This window comes from Callospermophilus lateralis, chromosome 11 (assembly GCF_048772815.1).
Source record: "Callospermophilus lateralis isolate mCalLat2 chromosome 11, mCalLat2.hap1, whole genome shotgun sequence".
Taxonomy (NCBI): Eukaryota; Metazoa; Chordata; class Mammalia; order Rodentia; family Sciuridae; genus Callospermophilus; species Callospermophilus lateralis.
The window spans coordinates 50107577-50129967 of record NC_135315.1 but is presented as its reverse complement, the minus strand read 5'-3'; the positions used below and the strand labels follow the sequence as shown (position 1 = coordinate 50129967).

The window sequence follows — 22391 nt, the reverse complement described above, 5'->3', positions numbered from 1 at the left end:
ATCTACCACGCTTCTGTGACAGCCACCTACCTGCATACCTCAGTTCTCTTGGCCTCAAAGTCTACAAATTTTCCCTAAAATCTGCCCTTTCAAGGCTGGCAGGGGGTAGGGGCAGCTAGGATCAGGAGGGCCCTACCTCGTTGGTAGAATCCTTACTACCCCTTAGCCTGTGAGACTGCTTTCTTGGTAAAGAGCTAGAACAGTTTTTGACCCACTTCACTAGGAAAAAACTATATTGTCTTTTTTTGTTGTTGTTTTGATGTTTGTAGCCTCAGAGTTGATCATCATTTTCCATCCCCTCTGGACCTATTCCTTCCATCTCTGCCCCCAAGAACCATTTAGAGGCCACTTTTGACTAATTAGGAATTCAGGCTGCTTGGGATAAAGAAGCAAGGATCAGGACTTCCTCCTCACCTCTGGCCTGGACCAAGTCCCCCCTCCTAGTGTGAATATTTCCCAGAGGCCTCTGGCTAGAAGCCAGTCCCAATTAAGAGGGAGGGTGCTATCACTTCAGGAAGTACCCCCATGCTAAACCTAGGATGGCCCTTGTAGTTTAACACCCCCCCAGTCCCTTTCCCTCCTCTCTCCTGGCTCCCATGACCATGACCGAGGGACCACCTGGGCCCAAGACAGTTGCCTCAGAGCTATTTATGGCCTCAGCTGCCTCACTTCCTACAGGACCATCCTGTGGCATCGTTGCACTGGGCTACTGTCCATTGGGTACAGGGATTCAGGGGCCTCACCCCGGATGTAAAGGGGAAATATAGGGAACAGCAGTCGGAGCCCTGGGGTCTTCCCTAATGCAGGAAGGAATGGTGGGAAGGAGACCTTAGGGCACAGGCCAATGGATGGGGTTGACTGGAGGGGCCTGTGTTGCCTGACCAGGTAGATATTGCCCTACTGTCCATCCTGGGCATCAGGGCTACCAAGGTCAAAGTGGCCTGGCCAAGAGCCCTTCGGGCCTCCCTCTACTCCAGCCTTGTCCTGTCTCATCCCTGGGGGTCCCAGCATATCACCGGCCACCCCAGACCCTCTGCTGTACATATTCCAGAAAAGTTTTCATTCCTTGTGAAGATGATATACTATTTTTATTAAGTGTGTGTGTGTGTGTGTGTGTGTGTGTGTGTGTGTGTGTATTCATGTGTGAGGAGCTGCTGGCTTGCTGTGAGCGTGCAGGTGGAGAGCTGGTGCCTGGAGATTGACAGCCTAATTAATGCTCCTTCCCTTGCCCTGTTCCAGGAAAGCTGTTCTAGGGGTCTTAGCTCCTGAGAGGCACCTGTCCCCCCTCCCTCCTTCAGTTGTTGTAGCTCTTTAAAATAGTCTGTGTGGAAGTGAAAGTGCAAGTCAGTAGTAAACTGTGTTGACTCAGTGGGAAGAAAAAAGTTAGGAGCTGAGGTATAGCTCATTGGTGGTTTACTACCCAGCATGCATGCAGCTCTGGGTCCAATCCCAAACACAAAAACATGTAAAATGATAAAACATACAATGTGAATACTACTAGCATTGCATTTGGCATAAAACTTGCCAAAGTCAATATAAGGGTCTTCAAAGCTAAAGAGTAGTTTCAACGTTATTTTTGTGGCTTACTATTTCAAGCTTATTTTTTCCTTCAGGACTTATAAAATCAAATGGTGAGATTTTTAATCTCCATAATATTTGGATGACGTTGGATTTTTGTACTCTTTATTCAAATTAAATACTAAGTTGTCTACAGCCTTGCTCCATCTTCAGCAGATGAGGGCCTGGCTGTCTTGGGTTCCCCCCTGGTCCTCCAGCACTGCCTCCTTCCTCCCCCTGAACTCTCGGGTCTCCAGGTGCTGCCAGAGGTGTGGCCTTGATTACAGGGGGAGATCTCCAACTGGGCCAACCTGGAGCCCTTGCTGTTTTGAAGCTGGCCAGGCATGTGCTCAGTGAACCTGTGGGCATGGCCTCCCCATTGACCTCAGTGCCTTTTGTTGCAGAGAGATGGGAGCAGGGCGTGTTTGCATGAAGCTCTGCTGCTGGCTTGCTTCTGCCAGGAGGTGGACATCAGCAGTGTGGGAGACAAGGCCAGGGGAGCCCTCACTTGGAGCATAGGGTGAGGGTCACATACTTCCTACCCATCTGGCTTCCTGGACTGTGACTTCCCAAGAAGTAATATCAGGGCACATTGACAAGGAGGATCAGATTCCTGACTCTGAATATTTGTACTGGCTCCTTGTTCAGGGTCAAGCTTAAAATAAATTAGCCAGATGATTCCAGCAAGTAGCCAGGACCACAGAGACGCTCCAATACAAAGGGAGAAGGACTTGCCATTTCTCAAAAACAGAACTGGTGTCCTCATCCAGCCTCTGAATGACCGTTTCTTTGCTGTCCTCTGCCTTCCCAAGTCCCTCTTGAGTCAGTTCCAGCCCAAGCTTCATGTAGCCTCAGAATTTTCCTCCTTTTCCAAGGCTAAGTCCATACTGCCTCATCCCAGAGCAATGCTAATCCCTTGTCATAAACGCTGTGCATCATCTTCAGAACTACAAAAGCAATGCGAGCTAACAACAATTTTTTAAGCCACAAAAAAACCTGGTTATCTGCTGCCTCATGCTCAGCCTTATCACTTTCCTCCCTTAAAAAAAAAATCTCTCCCTGTCCCTGCTGCATATTATTCTCTTTGTCCTGCATGTCTCTGACCTTAAAAGAAGGCATGGCTCCTGCTGCAACCGCTGAATGCTGCTGAGACTCTCCCTTGATTGGGATGGCTATTTTATTTTTGAGAAGGAAAAAAAAGTTATGTGTGTGTACACACACACACATATATATGGGGGCATATAGCTATATATAAAGAGATAAGGGTGTTTATAAAATAAGAAAATTATGGGAAAATTCAGACTTTAAAGCACAGTTAGACCTGGGACCTATGCTGAGATCTGAGCCTTTGGAAGACATGTTGGGTTTCCTTCCCTCCCAGAGGTGGTGTGATTGCTGGTAGTGCTTTCCATGGTTGTGTTGCTCAGTGTGCAAGTGTTTGTTCAGAGGATATTTTCTTTTGTCCACATATAAAAACTGTTGGTGTAGCTGTATTACACACCATCAGCAGAGTGAAGTTTCCAGCAATCTGAGCTCAGTTATGAGCTTCCTACATCTCTTAATGTGCCTCCTCTGTTTATTTAACAGTTTGGGTTGTGCAGAAGAAAACAGAAGTGTGTGTGTTTGGGTGGGGGATTTATTTTAAAAATATAATGCACATGGTCCTAGGGGCTGATAAGTCTGATATCTGCAGGGCAGGCCCACCTACTGGGATCCCTGGAAAGAGGAGAATGTTATAATCTTGAGTCCAGAATATTCTGGAGGAAGAAATTTTTGTCTTTAGAGACTCAAGATTTTTCTGTTAAGTCCTTCAAATGACTGCACAAGGCTCATCACATTAGGGAGGGTATTAGGGTTTGAATGTGAGGTGTCCCCCAAAAGCTCACATGTGAGACAATTCAAGAAGGTTCAGAGAAGAAATTATTATGTTACAAGAGCCTTAACCCAATCAGTGAATTAATCCCTTGATGGGGATTAATTGAGTGGTAACTGAAATGGTAGGGTGTGGCTGGAGGAGATGGGAATTGGGATGTGGCTTTGGGTATATATTTGTATCTGGCAAGTGAAGACCTCTCTCTCTCTGTGCTTTCCGATCACCATGTGAGCTGCTTCCTTCTGCCACACTCTTATGCCATAATGTTCAACTTCACTTCAAGCCTTGAGGAATGAAGCTAGCCTCCTATGGACTGAAACCTCTGAAACTAAACACCTAAATAAACTTTTCCTCCTCTACGATTGTGTTAGTCAGGTCCTTTAGTCACAGCGGCAAAAAAGCTGCCTAAAACAGAGGGTAATCTACTTTACTCAAGGTCTAATGATTTAAATTTTAATACTCTTTAAATTTTTTAAATGTATTTTAAAAATTAATTTATTTTTTTTAATTAGGTATATATGACAGCAGAATAAATTTTGATTCATTGTACACAATTGCAGCACAACTTTACATTTCTGTGGTTGTACACGAGGTAGCATCATACCATATGTGCAGTCATACATGTACCTAGGGTGATGATGTCCATCTCATAAAATACCTTTGCAGGGGCTGGGGATGTGGCTCAAGCGGTAGCGCGCTCGCCTGGAATGCGTGCGGCCCGGGTTCGATCCTCAGCACCACATACAAACAAAGATGTTGTGCCTGCCGATAACTAAAAAATAAATATTAAAATTCTCTCTCTCCCTCTCTCTCTCTCTCTCTCTCTAAAAAAAAAATACCTTTGCAGCAACATTTAGAACTGTTATTTGGTATCAGGGCGTAGCCAATTTGACATATAACAATTAACCATCACTTATGGTGTGAACATCTGAAGAAGAATTGAAGCAAAGTCTTTAAAAAAATGCACCTTTCCTCCCCATACCTTACAAAATGTTCATCATATTTATTTTTTGCACATCAATATCAATGGAATCATGTGGATTAAAGTAAAAGGATGTTGTTTTTAGTCACTGGTATCACTGAAAACTATAGCACATTCCATGTACCCTAATATTTTTTGTAAATACAAAATTACATGTGTGACCTTGGTACTAGAATGTCAAAATTTAGGGCCAAATGGGTAAGTCTAATGAATTCTAATTCCAGAAAGATTTAGCAGGAGTGTAATTCTAACCTAACGGAACTTTGTTGCCTTTAAAGTTGAAGGAATCTGTCTTAGCCTGAAGGACAGCCAACAAATACTGAAGAAGCCTTGGCCACATCAGGCACCATGCCAGGAGCTGCCCTGCTGCAGGTATGAGGCAGGCATGGAGTTTCCTGCATGGATTATACAATCTGGTGGGAAGTCAGCTACCCACCAGTGATCAGGACATCCAGTGGTGTGACATGAGTGCAGGAGGCTGTGGGACCTGCAGCAGGACTCACTTGATCTGGTGAAAAGAGCAAGGTTTGTGTTAGCAAGTGCCATATTACAGGATAAATCAGGATGGGCCAGGCAAAGAGGAAGCAGAGGGGAAAAAGTGATAGGCTGGGGGAAACTGAGTCTAACATGCTAGAGACAATAATTTACAATCTTAGGTCCAGCATTGCTGGAGAGTGGGATGCAAGTGTCACGGTGGGGACAGAGGAGACAGTGGGGGTAGATACAGGTCAAATAATGAAGTACAATTTGTCGCTTGAAAGTGACTTTGCCTTTGTCTTAAGACCAATGATAACACAGTAAGGTACTCACCAGACAAGACTTGATTATTGTGTTCAGAAAACACTCTTAAGTTCAAGTTCAAATCAATGAGAGCTTTATTAACCCGTCCAGGGACTGTCACCCTGGGCCCCAGAACAATGGAGTTGGCCAACCAAGGACTGAACCTGTGAAACTGTGAGCTAAAATAAACTTTTCCTCCTCTAAGTTTTTCTTATTAAGTCACAGTTTTTCTTGTTTGGGTCGCAGACAAAAAAAAAAAAAAAAAAAAAAAAAAAACTAGCACAATGCACAACCTCAAACTCTAGGTTCCAAACAAGTGTTCTCCTTTTCCTTTTCCTCATACAATGATTAACGATATCAACCTCCCATGTGGTTACTTGAGAAACCACTTCTGTGTGTAAGTGTGTGGAGGGTGTATTCACAAAAGTAGATTATGATGATTTGGGGGGCTTTGCCGTCCCCGACCTGCGTGAGCAGCTGAACTTCAGGTCGCTTGTAATTTGCAGGGACATCAAATAAAACCCAGACACAAATTACCTTTACACAAGCTTCAAGACAGTTTCTCAACTCTCAGTCTCAGGCTCCCCAAAGAGGAGAGCAAGAGAAAGTCATGAGAGGCTGGCAAGAGAGAGAGAGAGAGAGAGAGAGTACGTTTGGAAGTGGGCTTTTATTGGGGGACTCTTGTTCTTTAGAAAGTTCTATCCAAAAAAAGGCCAGAAGAGGCAGGGTTAGAAGGGACAGGTAAATGAAACACAACCCTAGGGGCGACACCTACACCTGAAGACCTGCCTTTACCGTCCGAGCTGGGCAACGCCCAAGTTACCACGAAATGTAGTGATTGCTCAGAGCCTCCTGCTTCGGGACTGGAAGGCAGGGGTCATTCAGAGCGGCTCCCCACATTTGGGACTTGCACTTCTCCCTTGATCTTCTCTAAAACCATCTTGAAAGGGCCCTATTCTGCCATTGGCAATGGCCCCCATTAATATTTCTGCTATCTCCCAGCGCCCTTGATCTTGAGGCTGCAAGTGCTTCAGATGGTCAGTATATGTCCTTGAGACCCTCCTTGTGCCAAAGCTGCATTGTGTTCCTTGAACAGGCAAAGAAAGTCTCCCTCTCTCTCTCTCTCTGCCTGCACACTTTAACACTTGACCCCTGAGTAGTCCCTCTCTGTGTCCTCTGCCTCACAGAGTTGGCTGAAAGCAGAGCTTGTTTCCCTTCTCCAATCCTCAGACTCTGTTTTTTGTTTATTTGTTTGTTTTGTTGTTGTTGTTGTTTTGAGTGAACCAGGGGATATGACAGATCTCACACTGACCAGTCCATCCTGCTTCCCTCTCTCCCCTGCTCAGGCACGCACCTAGCCCCCACTCCTGTCCCAATTAGCTAGTAGAAATAGGTCCCATTATATCCTGTCCCACCAGCATATAAGACCTAAACATCTGTTATTATGGGTTGAATTGTGTCACCCAAAAAGGTATGTTGAAGTCACAACCCACAGCACTTGTGAATATGCCCTTATTTTGTATTTTGTATTCAAGTTAAAATGAAGCCATGGTGGTGAACTCTAGTCTAATATAAGCAATGCCCATTTAAGGAGAGAGAAAAAAAAAAAAAAAGCTTTGTGAAGGCAGAGACACAGAGAGCGCACCATGTGATGCTGAAAGCAGAAAACAAAGAAATAGAGTTACCAGCTAAAAAAACCTCCAGCCTGATGTCTACCCCTAGAGCTGTGCAGATGCAAGGGAGGGTCTGCTCAGTCTTATGGGGACCAAGGCCCTGCTGACACCTCACTTTGAACTTCTTTTCTCTGGAACACAGAGAAAATAAATTTCTATTATTTTAACTGCCAAAAATAAAAGAAGCAGACTATACCATTTTGCACTATACATACAATATTCCTTTGAATATTGTTGTCACTTGTTTTTTTTAATCTCCATGTGGTTGTTAAGGTAACACCAGTTTTTATCATAGATAAACTCTGAAATCTCAGTGTCAAACTACAACAAAAAAAGTATTAGTGACAAGACAAAGGATTAATATTTAAATTAAATCAATTTCTTTTATACCAGAAAAATCTAACAAAAAATGAATCCTATATTCAATTGCACTGAAAACTAGGTGCAAGAACTATAGGGAGGAAAAAAACTATCTTCTGATAGATACAAAAGAATATCACAATAAAAGGACACATAGACACTTCAGAAAGCTTGTAACATTTAAAAATATTTTTTCATTTTTATTTTCATTTATATTAAACTGACAGAAAAAACTCATGAAAATTGTACATATTATCAGGACAGCTTGCAACATTTTGACAAATGTAAATATTGTATAATGTTTAAATTAAGTTTTCTAAGTCCTCAAACATTTGCCATTTCTTTATGGGGAAAATATTAAAAAAAATTTTTTTCCAGCTTATTGAAATGCACAGTACATTATGGTAACCTATCAGCCAAATAGCACACTGAACTTCTTGTTCCTACCTTACTGTAACTATGTAGCCATCGATCTGAACTATAAAAACATTATTCACAAATTTTTAACATATACTATACATACCATTTCATTCACTGATTTAAAGTGTACATTTAAATAGTTATTTTTGTGTATTTTCCCAGATTGGTGCACCCTTCACCACAATTTTAAAACCTAATCATTACCCCAATTAATAACTACTCTTTATTTCTCCATATGTACAAATACTCAGCAGTTTGCAACAACATCATGAGCCAATGATAACAATCCAGACAATGTACATCTTTATTATTTTCCTAGACTTAATATTTCATATGAATAGAATTATACAATATATGGTCTTTACAGCTGCCTTATTTCAATTAACATATTGTTTTCAAGGTACATGTATGTTTTTTCATTTATTTTATAGGTGCATTAAATTATATAGAATAGTGAGATTCATTGTTATGTATGCATAATATAATTTGGTCACTTTTGTTCCCCAGCTCAAGGTACATTTATGTAATAGTATGTATCAATATTTTATTTTGTTTCTGGATAACTACATAGAAGTTATGTGAATCAAGAAACAGAATGTAGGATAAAGAATATATGTGAGTAGATAATGGAGCTCAAATTTGTGTGACTCAGAAATCATCAAGTGAAGATGTCCATTGAAAAATGAGGATAAAAACTATTATGTTTTGATATGGAGAAGGTCTGGGCTGCAGAGATGTGGAGGTCAGTGCCATTTAATAGAAGTTGAAATGATACAGTTGGTTGTCATCATTTGCAGGAGACAAGGAAACTCATGAGCCAATGATAACAATCCAGACAATGTACATGTAGCTCACGTTGGAAAGTGTAAGGCTGCATATTCTATTTCTGAGGTGGGGGAGAGATGAGAAGAACCCCCACAATCAAATATTTTGCAGTCTTAAACAGGTTCAGTACTGACACATAGTAGAGCATCGGCATGTTCAAATTCCACATTTTTCAATCTTTGACCCATATTAAGATTCCCTTTCCTTCATGGAATCATTACAGGAGAAGATCATTGATGTAAAGTTTATTGATTGATAAAGATCTATAGATAAAGATAGTTAAGATCATTGATGTAAGAGCATTGATGTAAAGTTTATTGATAACTTGTAAAACCAAGGAGGGAAAGGTGATCCTTGAAGAGTGAGGTTGAAAAGTGTGTGGGCTCTGTCTCATCCAGCGAGGAGGTCCACAGAACAGGGTAGAGGACAGTGTGGCTCCAGAGTCACTAATCAAGACCTCTGGAGACCAAGCAGGAAGCAGGTCTGATTTTATTGCACAGTTACCATGTATATATACTGAGGCAGTAGCTAAGCAGATTACAGGCAGCCATCAGTGCAATTCTGCTAACTGCCCTTGCAGCGACCAATTGAGGAGTGGGCCATGGTGCAAGCACAGGGACTACAACCCTAATGCCCAGGGTTGTGCCTACGGGGTAAGCAGCCTGCCGCTTACATGCCTGGCACAAAGGGAGTGGCCTGCCGCTCAGACACTTTTAACATATGCCATGTATGCAGTACTCCATGCACTTGTCCCCACAGAAAAACAGACTCAATAGCACTTAGCGCCTCAAGGGGACTTCGTTTCTAGCAAATACAAACTAAACTGCTGGAACACAGTAAATGGAAATTTTATTTTAAGTACAGATTGGGTACAAAAGAATAATGCAGAAAATGGAAAGAAGGTAGAAGTAATAAAGGTTAGGAGAATGATGTGAACACTTTCTGAGAAAGAGATAAGTAAAGACTTTCTATTCAGGGATAAAAAGTTCCATTTAGAAGAGCAAGCATTGGCCTGAGTTGTTTAAATCTTGGCATTGACCTGGGATAGCAGTATATCACTTTAAAAAAAAAAAAGTTATAGTTTTGGGGCTGAGGCTGTAGCTCAATGGTAAAGCACCTGCTTTGCATGTGTGAAGCCCTGGGTTTGATCCTCAGCACCACATAGAAATAAATAAATATACTGTGTGTCAATCACAACTAAAAAAATTTTTTTAAGTTATGGTTTTAAAAAAGGAACACATGGTAAATTATCAATTTAACAGATATAAATTTCAATTAAAATATTTAAATTATGCTTCCAGGGTCAGCTAGAATTAACAAGCAGAAAACCTTCCTAGCAGGTTACTGATAAAAAGCTTTACATCAACTACCCATCTCCACTTCAGCTCTTTTGTTTTCACTTCAGATTTTTAACACTGGAAAATTATGTGATATTTTATTTGAAAAGAAAACTTTGTGATGGGAAGAAAGAACTGCAATAATATTCAAATATACATCACAATATTTATACTGGACAAAACTGTGTACCCTATTGCAAGAGTTACCATGATACAGAGAATAGAATTGTCTTCTTACAAAAGACTCTTCTTAGGGCTCCCTTCATGTCTCTGTTCCTCAGGCTATAGATGAAGGGGTTCAGCATGGGAGTCACCACTGTGTACATCAGAGCCATGACAGTGTCTTTCACAGTAGAATTATTAGCTGATGGACATAAATAGAGACCAATAATTGTCCCATAGAACAGTGACACCACAGAGAGATGGGAGCCACAAGTGGAGAAGGCCTTGTGGATACCACGAGCAGAAGGGACTTTGAGGATGGAGGAAAAAATTTGTACATAGGACCCAAGGATGAGTAGAAATGGGGTGACAATAACAAGTCCTCCCATGATAAATATCACCAGTTCATTGACATGAGTGTTGGAGCAGGCCAGCTTCAGTAAAGCAGATATTTCACAGAAAAAGTGGGGGATCACATTGCCCGAACAGAAAGACAATCTGACCACAAGCAGGGTGTGCAATAGGGCATGGAGCATGGTCAGCACCCAGGATAGCACCACCAGGGAGAGACAGAGCTTGGGGCTCATGATGGTGGTGTAGTGCAGGGGGAAGCAGATGGCCACATAGCGGTCATAAGCCATGGCCACAAGGAGGAAGCTCTCTAGGTCTGCAAAGCACAGGAAGAAGTACATTTGAGTCATGCAGCCTGCATAGGGGATGGAGGGAACTTGACTCTGCATGTTCTGCAACAGTTTAGGAATGGTCACAGAGGAAAAGCAGAGGTCAGAGAAGGACAAATTGCCGAGAAACAAATACATGGGTGTGTGCAGATGGGAGTCCAGGTGAATGAGGATGATGATGAGGAGGTTCCCCAGGACGGTGGTAAGATACATGGCCAGGAACAGGGCATAGAACAGGTTCTGGTGCTCTGGTTGGATGGGCAGGCCCAGGAGGAGGAACTCTGAGACGGGAGTTTGGTTCCTTCCTGTCATGCTTTGTCTACTGTATCTTTTTTAAAAAAAGAAAGACTTGGGTCCCTTAACAATTCAAATAAATGAACATTTTTCTCTTATATGTGATCTGGTACTCATTCTACAATAACTGATCCCACCTTGATTACAATAATTATTATCTTTAAAATCCAATTGTCCATCATCTTTATAATCATTAATGCCTTTTTCTTAACTTCTTTGTAACATGTTTGAATATTCCATCCTTTCCTAAACACTTACCTATTGGTTTCTGAGACAAAAAGCATTACTTTTTTACATACATGCCTGTCTGGTAATCCTAGGGAACCATAATTGGCTCCTGTTCTATCAGTAACTTGTATGTTGATATTCCTCATGGATTTTGCTAAACCCTATCTTATCATAACTCTATATGGAACTCTCCTAATAAACCTGACGTGCTCTAATGGCTTATATCAGTATTTAAAACTCAGACATGAAAGCTGGGGATATAGCACAGTGGTGAAATGCTCATCCAACATGCACAGGGCCCTAATGCAATCTTCAGCACCTCAAAAAAAATAATCAATTAAATAAAAATAATAATCAGTAAATAAAACTCAGGTATAGACGTCCCTAACCTATAAATTTCTATATTCCATAACAATTGTCTTCCATTCAATGAATCATAGGCTCCTTAAGCTCAACAGGTCCCTAATGAAATTCATCAGATTGTACTTCCTCTGTACCTCTCTCTTCCTCCTCTACTCTCATATTTTAAAAAAGGAATGCAGCATCAGATCAGAAGTCGTGAATTGTTTCATTCATCTTTTCTCTTACCGTCAACTCAAACACACCACGTCATGTATATTCTACACTTTGTTCTCCTGCTACTTCATCCACTTCTTATCACAAGGCCAAGTTCCTCATCTACAATGGCATCTCATCTCACCTGGATTATGGAAGCAGTTTCTCAAGTCTTGTCCCTCATAGGGAAAATTGTGCACCTGGTTTCTCAGAATGCTGAGTCCCTTCTGAGTGAGTAGGATGATCTCTTGAGTCAGGAGTACATGCTGGGATCACAAATTGGAGACATCACCTGGTAGTGTCACTGCTGACCCATCAAGTCTGATCTTCTCCTGTGGTAAAATCCATCATTCACATCCTGCACTGACATAAGAATCACATATGGCAGTGCTTATAAACCTTAATAGATGTGCAAATACCTGGGGATTTCTTTTAAAAAAATTCATTCTGGTTCTATAGCTCAATTTCTACATATTAAATGAGCATCCAGGTAATGGCAATTCTGTGGTCAATAAACTGCATGTAAGTAGCAAGTACATACACTGCCATGAAAATACATATTACTGCCAAGTTCAGATAAAGTTAAATAATTATCTCTAAGAAGGGCTTGTGAAAAGATTTTTAAATCTCTGAAAGAAAATACAAAGAAGAAAGAGAAGAAGGAGGAGGAGAAGGGGCAGAAGGAGAATCAAAAATTACAACTTTCAACCCAAAATTTAAAAGCTGTTATTATTTTGAACTGACAGAATTGTCGATATTATTGCACAATAAATTATACCAATGAACATTATTATTAATAACACATAAAAATGTTGAACATTAGTCAAAGTATTAAAACCATGTGAGAAAGTCTTGGGAGGCAGAAAGATGGAAACTTAACAGACCTGAAAAATTATTCTGCAGAACACCACACAACCTGGGAGTTCAAGACAATCACGTTTGAAAGACAAGAATTCATTCACTCTGCTACCAATTCATCCAGGGTGGCTGAGGGTGACTCCAGAGCCCAACTCAGGATCCTTTCCCCTTTATTCACCAGAGACACAGGAAGTAACAGTCTCCATAGTCTTCACCTAACTGCACCATCCCTTCTCATTCTTCCCCTTCTACTCACAGAAGTCAGAGGAGCTCTGCATCCCATAGGAGTACCAAGGCTAGAACTCATTAAAGACAAAATAATTAGCCAGGACCTCTCAGAAACTAATTCTCCCAGAGTCCTGTAGTGGTGACTCATGACAGCCTCTATTCACACCAGACCATCCTTTGGGGAAAAGTGAAGATGCTGAGCAGCTCAGGACAGATGCTTTCTCATTGCCTGTGTGGGGAAGGGGCAGGAGACTTGTGTGACTGCAGCCTACAATTCAGGAGGTGAAGGTGGATGGCTGCAGAAACTATGAAGTAATCAGGGACCACATTATGAATTAATCTTAGGAGTTTAAGAGTTTAGGTTTTATCCTATGAATAACAGGGATCCATACACCATATAGTGGTCTTTGAGTAGAGTACTGCCATGAAACTCGTGTTTCAGAAACATTGCAAGGATGGCAGAACCTGTTATTTCTCCACAGTCCCTAGGATAGAAAGAAATGGATTTAACAAGGATCAGACTTCTATGATTAAAGAACATGCAGATATAAAGAAATCACAAGAGTAAGAAAAAATAAACTTACCTGAACATGTTCAATCCTTCCTCATGCAGATTTGAAAAATGGACCTTTGCATCACATTTGGCTCATTTTTATGAAAATCTTTAAGAAGCCCCAGCATGACCATCATCCCTTCCTCCATCTATGCCATGTCACTTCCCACTGCCAAGATTATTCTGGCCCTGTATTTGAATGTGAAGCCAGGTTTGGCATATATAATTCACTTTCCCACCATCCACTAGTTTTTAGCCATCATTTGCTGCAGGATCTTTACATAGTGGCACATTGCAACTTTCCATTGTAGGGACCTGAATCTTTATTGGTGCTCCTTTATTGGGATTTATACTTTTCATTAACATTTGTCATGAACTTTGAATTATAAAGTGGTACCCAAACAATTCTGCAAGATTTCAGATGTCACCTTCTCTATTCCAGTTGTGTAGAGTAACAAAGTTTCCCCTTGGTGACCAATATCAACTACCCCACGAACAATAGCAACCCGCTGTTTGCACATTAGCTCACACCTGAAACAGAAAATAGTCAAATGATAGTCTAAAGGATGTTATGTCCCTTGGCAGAACATCATGTCCCTTCTACAAACTTCTAATGCACTGTTCTAAGTTTTCTCAGCCACTTATTTCAGTCAGTGTTGCAATGATCTCAACTGACTTCAGTGGCTACCATGTGAAAGCACTGCACATCTATCCTGCTCCATCTTACCACAACCTTTGCTTTGAGACATCTCTGGCTCCACAGAGCAGGATGTCATGGGGAATCTCCTCAGAACTCATATAAACATTAAAAATCTACCATCCATTTTCTGTAAGCTGTTGTACAGAATGTGAGGTGTAGATTAAAATTAATTTTTTAAATATGGAAATCCAATTTTTCCAGCACCAAATATTAAAAAGACTCCCGTACCAGCTTTCCACCAGTACAATGAAATATCTAGCATAGTCAACTTATAAACAGGTTCATTTAGCTCACAGTTTGAGGAGTTAGAATGGCAAATGGCCTAGTGCAGCCTTGGTCAGGACAACCTTTGCATGATCACCTCATGGGATAGGGATGGAAGAGCACATGCAGCCGAAGAATAGCATCTCAAACTAGAATGGAGATTCCATGATCCATTTCAAATCATCCACAATGACCTGAGAACTTTTCACAAGTTCCTTCCACTTAACCACAGCAACTCCTAAACTGCAATACTGAGTCTAGGCCTTTATGTATGAGCCTTTGGCAGACAGCCAACATTAAAACATGGTAAATTAGCAAAGAAAAGGATTAACAACAATATCTAATCGTAATTTAGAACAATTAAAACAATATACTGTAACAAAACTTTCTTAGTGATCTCTCTCTCTATCCCTATCTCCCTAAAATATTTTTTTTTACTTTTAGTTGCATATTGACACAATAACTTTATTTTATTTCTTTATTATTTTTTTATGTGGTTCTGAGGATCGAACCCAGTGCCTCACATGTGATAGGCAAGCACTCTACCAATGAGACACAACCCCAGTCTCTCCCCCTAAAATTTTATTGTACTATATTTATTCTTCTTCTACCTGTCACACTGTATCATGATAAAGTGCCTACAGGGTAAGATAAAGTGAGGTTAATGACCTAGACTTTGTTCTGTAGCATTAGCTCCATAATATAATGCTCACCTGAAGGTTCACTTGAACCTTATCAAGTAAGTTTCATTATGTGAGGTTTACTTATTGCACAACAATGCAAAAAAGGGCAATCAGATGCCACTTGTATAAACTGCTATGCTCCTAAGATATTTCAAATCATTCACAGTCTAGTACTTGATTTATTTTTATGGATTATCCAACTATTTTTCTTCAAGTCCCCAATGTAGGCTCCAACAGCACAGGATTCAGGATTCCTATCCATTCCCTAAATGGGCAATGACTGATCATACATCCCTGGGCTCTCTATCCCCACCTTTCCCCAAAGTACAGTAGGGTGTGATCACTGGCTTTAATCAGTCACCATACAGGACTCTGAGGATTTGTCTTGAAGAGGTCCTGGATAATTACTTTGTGCCTAATGAGTTAGGCCTGAATCTGGACTCCCCTGGGATGTAGAGCCTTCGGGCCCGTGGATGGCTAGAAGGTGAGAAATGAGAAGGGATGGCAGAGAAGAGATGGCAGACACGTGATGACTACAGAGGACGTTACTTCATATGCTTGTAATGATTAAAGGGGAGCAAGATCTTGGGTCAGGGCCCCAGAGTCACCCTCAGACACCCTGGGTAAGTTGTCAATATGCCAGGTTGTATGATGTTCTGCCAGGTAAGTTTTCAGGTGTGACAACTTCCCTCTTTTCCATCAAGCTGCCTTCCAAGACTTTGCCACAGTATAAAAATATTTTGACTAAAGTTCATCACTTATAACACTTTTTATTAATAACACTGCTCATTAATGTTACTTACTGTGCAGTGAATCCTCAAAGATCACAGCATTTTGACATACCAGGCCTGTAAGACAGGGTTCAGTGCAGTAACAGTTCTTAAACTTTCTTTTATTTTATATTCACCTAAGGTGCTTTAAAAAGCTTTGCACAAGCCACTTCACAGAGATTCCAATTAAGTTATCTGAAGGTGCTCAGTAATCTGAGTTAAACGGCAATGTGTGTATTTGCTACTCAAGTGCAGTCCGGTGATCACAGTATTGACACCACTACTTGGGTGTTCATTTAAAATGTAGAGTCTGAGCTATAGCACCAGAACGAATGTCTTAATGATAGGCAATTTGCATGTGTGTTGAGTTTAGAAATACTGCCCTACATGATTCTTGTGTGCATCCCAGAGTGAGGATATTGTATTTAATGACCGAAGAAGAGGAAGCTCAGTGGATCATCTAAGAAAACGTCTGCAGCTGCTATCTCTGGTTTTGTGATCCCTGCACAGGTTCTTGACACAAAGATAGTCCCACAAACTCAAAAGGTAAGCAAAAGTCTGAGAAACCAGGTACATGATTTTCTCTTCATGTTTCTTCCCTTTATGATGCCAACACATGGTGTCCAAAGTCCAAAGGTACAAACTGTTAATGCAGTTCTGTTAAACACCATCAGCAGTGGGCTGGACTTCCCAGCAGTAGGACTCATTTATATCATTTAGTGAATGAGTTTCCCAGATCTTTTAATGTTCCTCCTCTGCATTTTTGATGACTTGGAGACAGATTGGGTTTTTGTTTGTTTGTTTGGTACTGGGGATTGAACCCAGAGGAGCTCAACCACTGAATCACATCTCCAGCCCATTTTTTATGTTTTAGTAGAGACAGGGTCTCACTGGGTTGCTTAGTGCCTTGCCAAGTTGCAGAGGCTGGCTTTGAACTTGTGATCCTCCTGCCTCACCTCCCAAGCTGATGAATTACAGAGACATGCCATCATGCCCCCAAATACTGAGCTTTATCCAAGGTTACCCCCCAAAAAGTGGCGTGTGATGTGTGTGTGTGTGTGTGTGTGTGTGTGTGTGTGTGAGAGAGAGAGAGAGAGAGAGAGAGAGAGAGAGAGAGAGAGAAAGAGAGAGAGAGAGAGAGAGAGAGAGAGAGAGAGAGAGAGACACCAATTACAGTTGCTAAGAATGACCACTCAGGCAGGGAAGAGAAAATTCAACACTCCTTTTGTGACAGAAGCAAACAGATAAGTATTTAGGAAAGAATGGGCTACTGAAACATGTTGAAAAGAAGATGAGAAAAAGTAATAAATGATCATAGAGATTAAAGACACTTGTAAGGTTATACTTATTGTGATGGTGGTGGGATCAACTATTGGAGGACATGCAAACACTGTATATGAGAAAAAAATGATCATTTTCACTTGGGTTTTTAAAGGGTCTTATTATTTCTCTTAAAGGTATTGGAGACAAATAATAATGGGAAAAAACCAAACTCTCATCTCAGAGTTCCTCCTCCTGGGCCTGCCCTTCCAGCCAGAGCACCAGAACCTCTTCTATGCCCTGTTCCTGGCCATGTATCTTACCACCGTCCTGGGGAACCTCCTCATCATCACCCTCATTTGCCTGGACTCCCATCTTCACACTCCCATGTATTTGTTTCTCAGCAACTTGTCCTTCTCTGACCTCTGCTTTTCCTCTGTCACCATGCCCAAATTGCTACAGAACATGCAAAGTCAAGTCCCATCCATCCCCTATGCAGGCTGCCTGACACAAATATACTTTTTCCTGTTTTTTGGAGACCTTGGGAACTTCATCCTTGTGGCCATGGCCTATGACCGCTATGTGGCCATCTGCTTCCCCCTGCACTACACCACCATCATGAGCCCCAAGCTCTGTCTCTCCCTGGTGGTGCTGTCCTGGGTGCTGACCACATTCCATGCCCTGTTGCACACCCTGCTCATGGCAAAAGTCTCTTTTTGTGTGGACAACGTAATCCCGCATTTTTTCTGTGACATGTCTGCTATGCTGAAGCTGGCTTGCTCTGACACTCATGTCAATGAGTTGGTGATATTTATTGTGGTAGGACTCTTTCTTGTCTTCCCATTCCTACTCATTCTTGTGTCCTATGCAAAGATAGTGTCCTCCATTTTCAAGGTCCCTTCTGCTCGAGGTATCCGTAAGGCCTTCTCCACCTGTGGCTCCCACCTCTCTGTGGTGTCACTGTTCTATGGGCCAGTCATAATTCTATACTTATGTCCATCAGCTAGTAATTCTACTGTGAAAGATACTGTCATGTCTCTGATGTACACGGTGGTGACTCCCATGCTGAACCCCTTCATCTACAGCCTGAGGAACAGAGACATGAAGGGAGCCCTAGGAAGAGTCTTTTGTCAGAAGAAAATTCCCACCTATGTATGATAGAAATAACTGGGGTTTTATATCATTTTATCCAGTAAATCTGTTGATATTAATATTGGAATATTATTCTAGATTGTTTCCTACATCATGCTAACTTCTGATGAAATAGCATATCACATAATTGTTCAACAGGTAAAAGAGAGGAAGTTTAGCTGATTAGTTGGAAGGAGGTCTTGTTAACCTGGCTATGCCTTCCTGTTTGTCTTTTCTTGGTGATGCTGGGAAAGCACAGGGTAAGGACTACTGTTTTATGAGAACTCCATTCTTTACATTCTTAAGATACCCCTGTATTTTGTTATCTTGTCTCAAACACGCTTTGACTATGGCATAATTTTTAAATAGTGCTTCATAATCTTAGGTTGTTGCCCTGATAACATTTAAATATCTCAAAATCCAGGCTCCTTCTAATATCTCCTACATAATTTTTCTGCACAAATTTTGACATCATTCTATCACTTAACTTTCCTACATCCCTGATTTATTTTCATGTCTATGCTAATTTTTCTGCCCTTCCCTGACCCTAAATACATTTTCTAACCCTTTTTGTAATGCTGATAATTGCATAATTCTGTCTTTACCTGTAATTACATAAGGCAGGAACCCTATAAATTATTTCTCCAGGACTGGGCAAGGAAGTTTGAGATTGGTTCAGTTTTAAAGAATGCCTTTTTGCTTGGTATTTTGACTTCGCAAAATTTCCTGACATGTATGTTTTTATTATACATTCATGACAGTTCAAAGGAAGTAGAAAAGATACTCATTGTTTAGAATTGCAAAATAGGAAATTCATTGACTTTCCATGTCATCCAGAAAATCAGTTGTTCAGCCTGTGCAAGATCAGAGAATGATTCTGAGGTTTCTTTTGATTTTCTCCCACTTCCAAAAGAGGGGAGTAGCCATTCTTTTTTTTTTTTTTAACTCAGCTCTCTATAGCATGGGTTGATTCCATTCTTCATTTATTTGTTTCCTTAGTTGTACTCTGTAGGTGATGGCATTCAAACCCATTTCTTTCCTCCGTTCAAATATCTGCTGACCCCACAACTATCTGAATGCCAGAACTTTCTCAAAAGCTCCCAGCAATTCTTTTACTTCCTAGGTATTCCTTTTATTCGAAACAATCTAGAATTGTTTTATCTAGTTATGTGAAGAATGTCATGGGTATTTTTGTAGAAATTGCATTGATGGAATGTATTGACATTTTAATTGGGACTGAACTGAATCCATATATCACTTTGGGTATTATGGACTTCTATTTTAAAATATTTTTTAAATGTATGTATTGTAATTACAAACTGTTTGGACCACTTAAAATATTGATTTTTCAATCCATGAATATGGGATGCTTTTTTCCTTCCTTTCTTTCTTTCTTTCTTTCTTTCTTTCCTTCCTTCCTTCCTTCCTTCCTTCCTTCCTTCCTTCCTTCCTTCCTTCTTTCTTTCTTTCTTTCTTTCTTTCTTTCTTTCTTTCTTTTTTTCCTTCCTTCCTTCCTTCCTTCCTTCCTTCTTTCTTTCTTTCGCATGTGTGTCCTCTTCAGTTTCTTTCAACAATATTTTATAATTTTCATAGTAGAGATCTTTTTTCCTCTTTGGTTAAATTTATAGGTATTTTAGTTAACGTTTTAGCTACTGTCATTTGGATTGTTTTCTTGATTTCCAATTCATATAATTCAGTTTTGGTATAAAATTGTATGCTTATTTTGTACCGTGAAAAATTGCTAAACTCATTTGTTAATTTTAATGTTTTTATGGAACTTGGGGGGTTTCAAGATGTAAGATCATGTCATTCAAACAAACAATTTGACTTCTCTTTTGTATTTTGGATGCCCTTTGTTTCTTTCTCTTGCCTGTTACTCTGGACAGAATTTCCAACACTATGTTGGATAAAATTTGTAAAAGTGAACATCCTTTTCTTCCAGAGCTTAGAGCAAAAGCTTTCAGCTGTACCTATTTTAGTATAATTTTAGCTGTTGGCTTATTGTAAGTGACCTTTATTATATTGAGGTACATTCCCTCTATGAAGGATTTCTTGAGGGTTTTTTGGAGGTGTTAAATTTTATCAAATACATTTTCCATATCTATTGAGATAATCATGGATTGTGTCTTTCATTCTATTGATGTCATGTATCATGTTTATTGATTTGTATTTTGACCATTCTTGCATCTCAGGGATTAATCCCACTTTATCATGATTAAAATCTTTATAATGTGGTTTTGGATTCAGCAAAGTATTATTCTACTGAGAAGTTTTTGCATATATGTTCATAAAAATATTAGCATGAAATTTTCTTTCCTTACTGATTTTGGCATCAGGTTAATGCTGGGGCTGTGTTTGGAAGAATTACTTTTGAAAAATTTTTTGAATAACACAAGGAAAATTGGAATTAATCATTCTCAACTATTTTGTAGAACCCAACAGTTAAGTCACCTATGTTCTAGGTTTTTCTTTGATGGGAGGCTTTTCATTATTGATTCTAATTTGCTACTTGTTATTGGTAAGTTCTGGTTTTTATTTCTTCATGATTCAATAGTATTAAGGTATCTGTGTCTAAGAACTTCTCATCAGAAGAATAGTCATTTTAAACAGCTTTTGCAGATGAATTTTTATATAATAAAGCCAATCAATTCAAAATTCTACAATTTACACTTGCCTAGCCTACATGAGACCCTGGGTTTCATAATCAGCCTGATCAAAACTATCTACAATTTGATGAGATTTGAACAACTTCAGTTCTCCTCAAGGACACTTGATGAAATTCATGCCAAATGCCAACCAGAATTATTTTTATGGAAATGAAAAAGCTTAAACTTAAATTTACATGAAAGAGAAAATAAGTAAAATTTCTAAGAACTATTTGAAAACCTGGAAATGTAAGTTGGTTCCATGCCTAGCAATATCAATATATATCTTTAAAAAAAAACTCCTATACAAGTATACACTTGTATAGGAATTGAAAAAAAGTTACAAGAAATGAGGAAGTATCTGAAGAAACAGTCCTATGGGGGAATTGTTTTATGATGAATATGGTATTTAAATTAAATTTAGTGAAGAATGCAGTACCTAAAAATGGTACTGGAATAATTGAAATGGTAAAATACTAAATGAATTCTTTACTCTCATAATGAAAGTCATGAGACTTTAGATGGCTAAAGCACTAAATATAAACTACAAACTTTAAAAATATTTTATACAAGAAAATATTTAAATTTATGCAAAACTCAGAAGCTACATTTTTTTAAATTTCATATATATGACCATGCAAACTAAGAGCTTAACTTAATTATATTTTCAACTTGCCACATCATTGATGTCTTTTTCTTAACTTCTAGGGAACATGTTTGAATATTTTATCCTTTCCTAAACATTCTTATCTATTGGCCTCTGAGACAAAATGCTTTGTTATTTTTTATACCTGTCTGACTGCTAATCCCAAGGAAACATAACTGACTCCTGTTCCATCTGTGTCTTATATGTTGATGTTCCTCAAGGATTTTTAATATGCTATTATTATAAATCTATATACACCCCCAAGAAAAACTCATCTACTCCAGTGTCTTAGATTACCATTTTAAATTCAGACGTAGGGTCTGGGGATGTAGCACGGTGATTCAGTGCTTCTCTAGTATGCTCAAGACTCTGGGTTTGATCCCCAGTGGTCCAAAAAATAAATTACAAAATAAAATAAAAATCAGTAAGTAATCAATAAATCTCTGTGTCCCATAACCATTATCTTCCCTTCAGTGTATCATAGGCACCTTAAGCTGAAGATGTCCCTAATGACTCTCATCAGATTGCACTGCCTCTGTACCACCCTCCTATTCATCTACTCTCTCATATTTCAGAAAAGGAATGCAGCATCAGATCTGAAGTCTGTGAGCTGTTTCGTTCATTCTTTTCTCTTACCACCAACTCCAACATACCACATCACATATATTTCACTCCTGATCACAAGGCCACATTCCTAGTCCATGATGTCATCTTATCTCACCTGGACTATTCAAGCAGTTTCTCAAGTCATGTCCCTGCTTCTATGCCTCAGTACCCTTCCCCTTCAATATGCTTCAATTACACAGTAGCATTCTAAGTAGAAATTGATCAACTCTGTCCTGATTAGTGCTTCAAAGGATTGGCATTGCTCTTAAGATAATGTTCCTTTTGAAGGCATAAATGTTGCTTTATTACCTTACCTGCATC

At 39.8% G+C, this 22391-nt stretch overlaps 2 protein-coding genes across 2 annotated transcripts; one reads left to right on the top strand and one right to left on the bottom strand.

Moving 5' to 3' along the window:
- Positions 1 to 10010: 10010 nt before the first annotated feature.
- Positions 10011 to 13462, bottom strand: LOC143642224 (olfactory receptor-like protein DTMT). The gene is made up of 2 exons (XM_077110476.1): positions 13452 to 13462; positions 10011 to 10968 (listed from the first exon to the last, which is right to left on the bottom strand). The coding sequence occupies exons 1-2, from the start codon at positions 13460 to 13462 to the stop codon at positions 10011 to 10013; spliced, it is 969 nt and encodes a 322-aa protein (XP_076966591.1).
- Positions 13463 to 17258: 3796 nt separating this feature from the next.
- LOC143642247 (olfactory receptor 1-like) lies at positions 17259 to 18200 on the top strand. The gene has a single exon (XM_077110518.1). It carries the CDS (start codon positions 17259 to 17261, stop codon positions 18198 to 18200), a length of 942 nt encoding a protein of 313 aa, XP_076966633.1.
- The last annotated feature ends 4191 nt before the right edge of the window (positions 18201 to 22391 follow it).

Excerpts from the sequence above, each read along its gene's own strand:
- LOC143642247 (XM_077110518.1), top strand. The coding sequence starts at position 17,259 with ATGGGAAAAAACCAAACTCTCATCTCAGAGTTCCTCCTCCTGGGCCTG.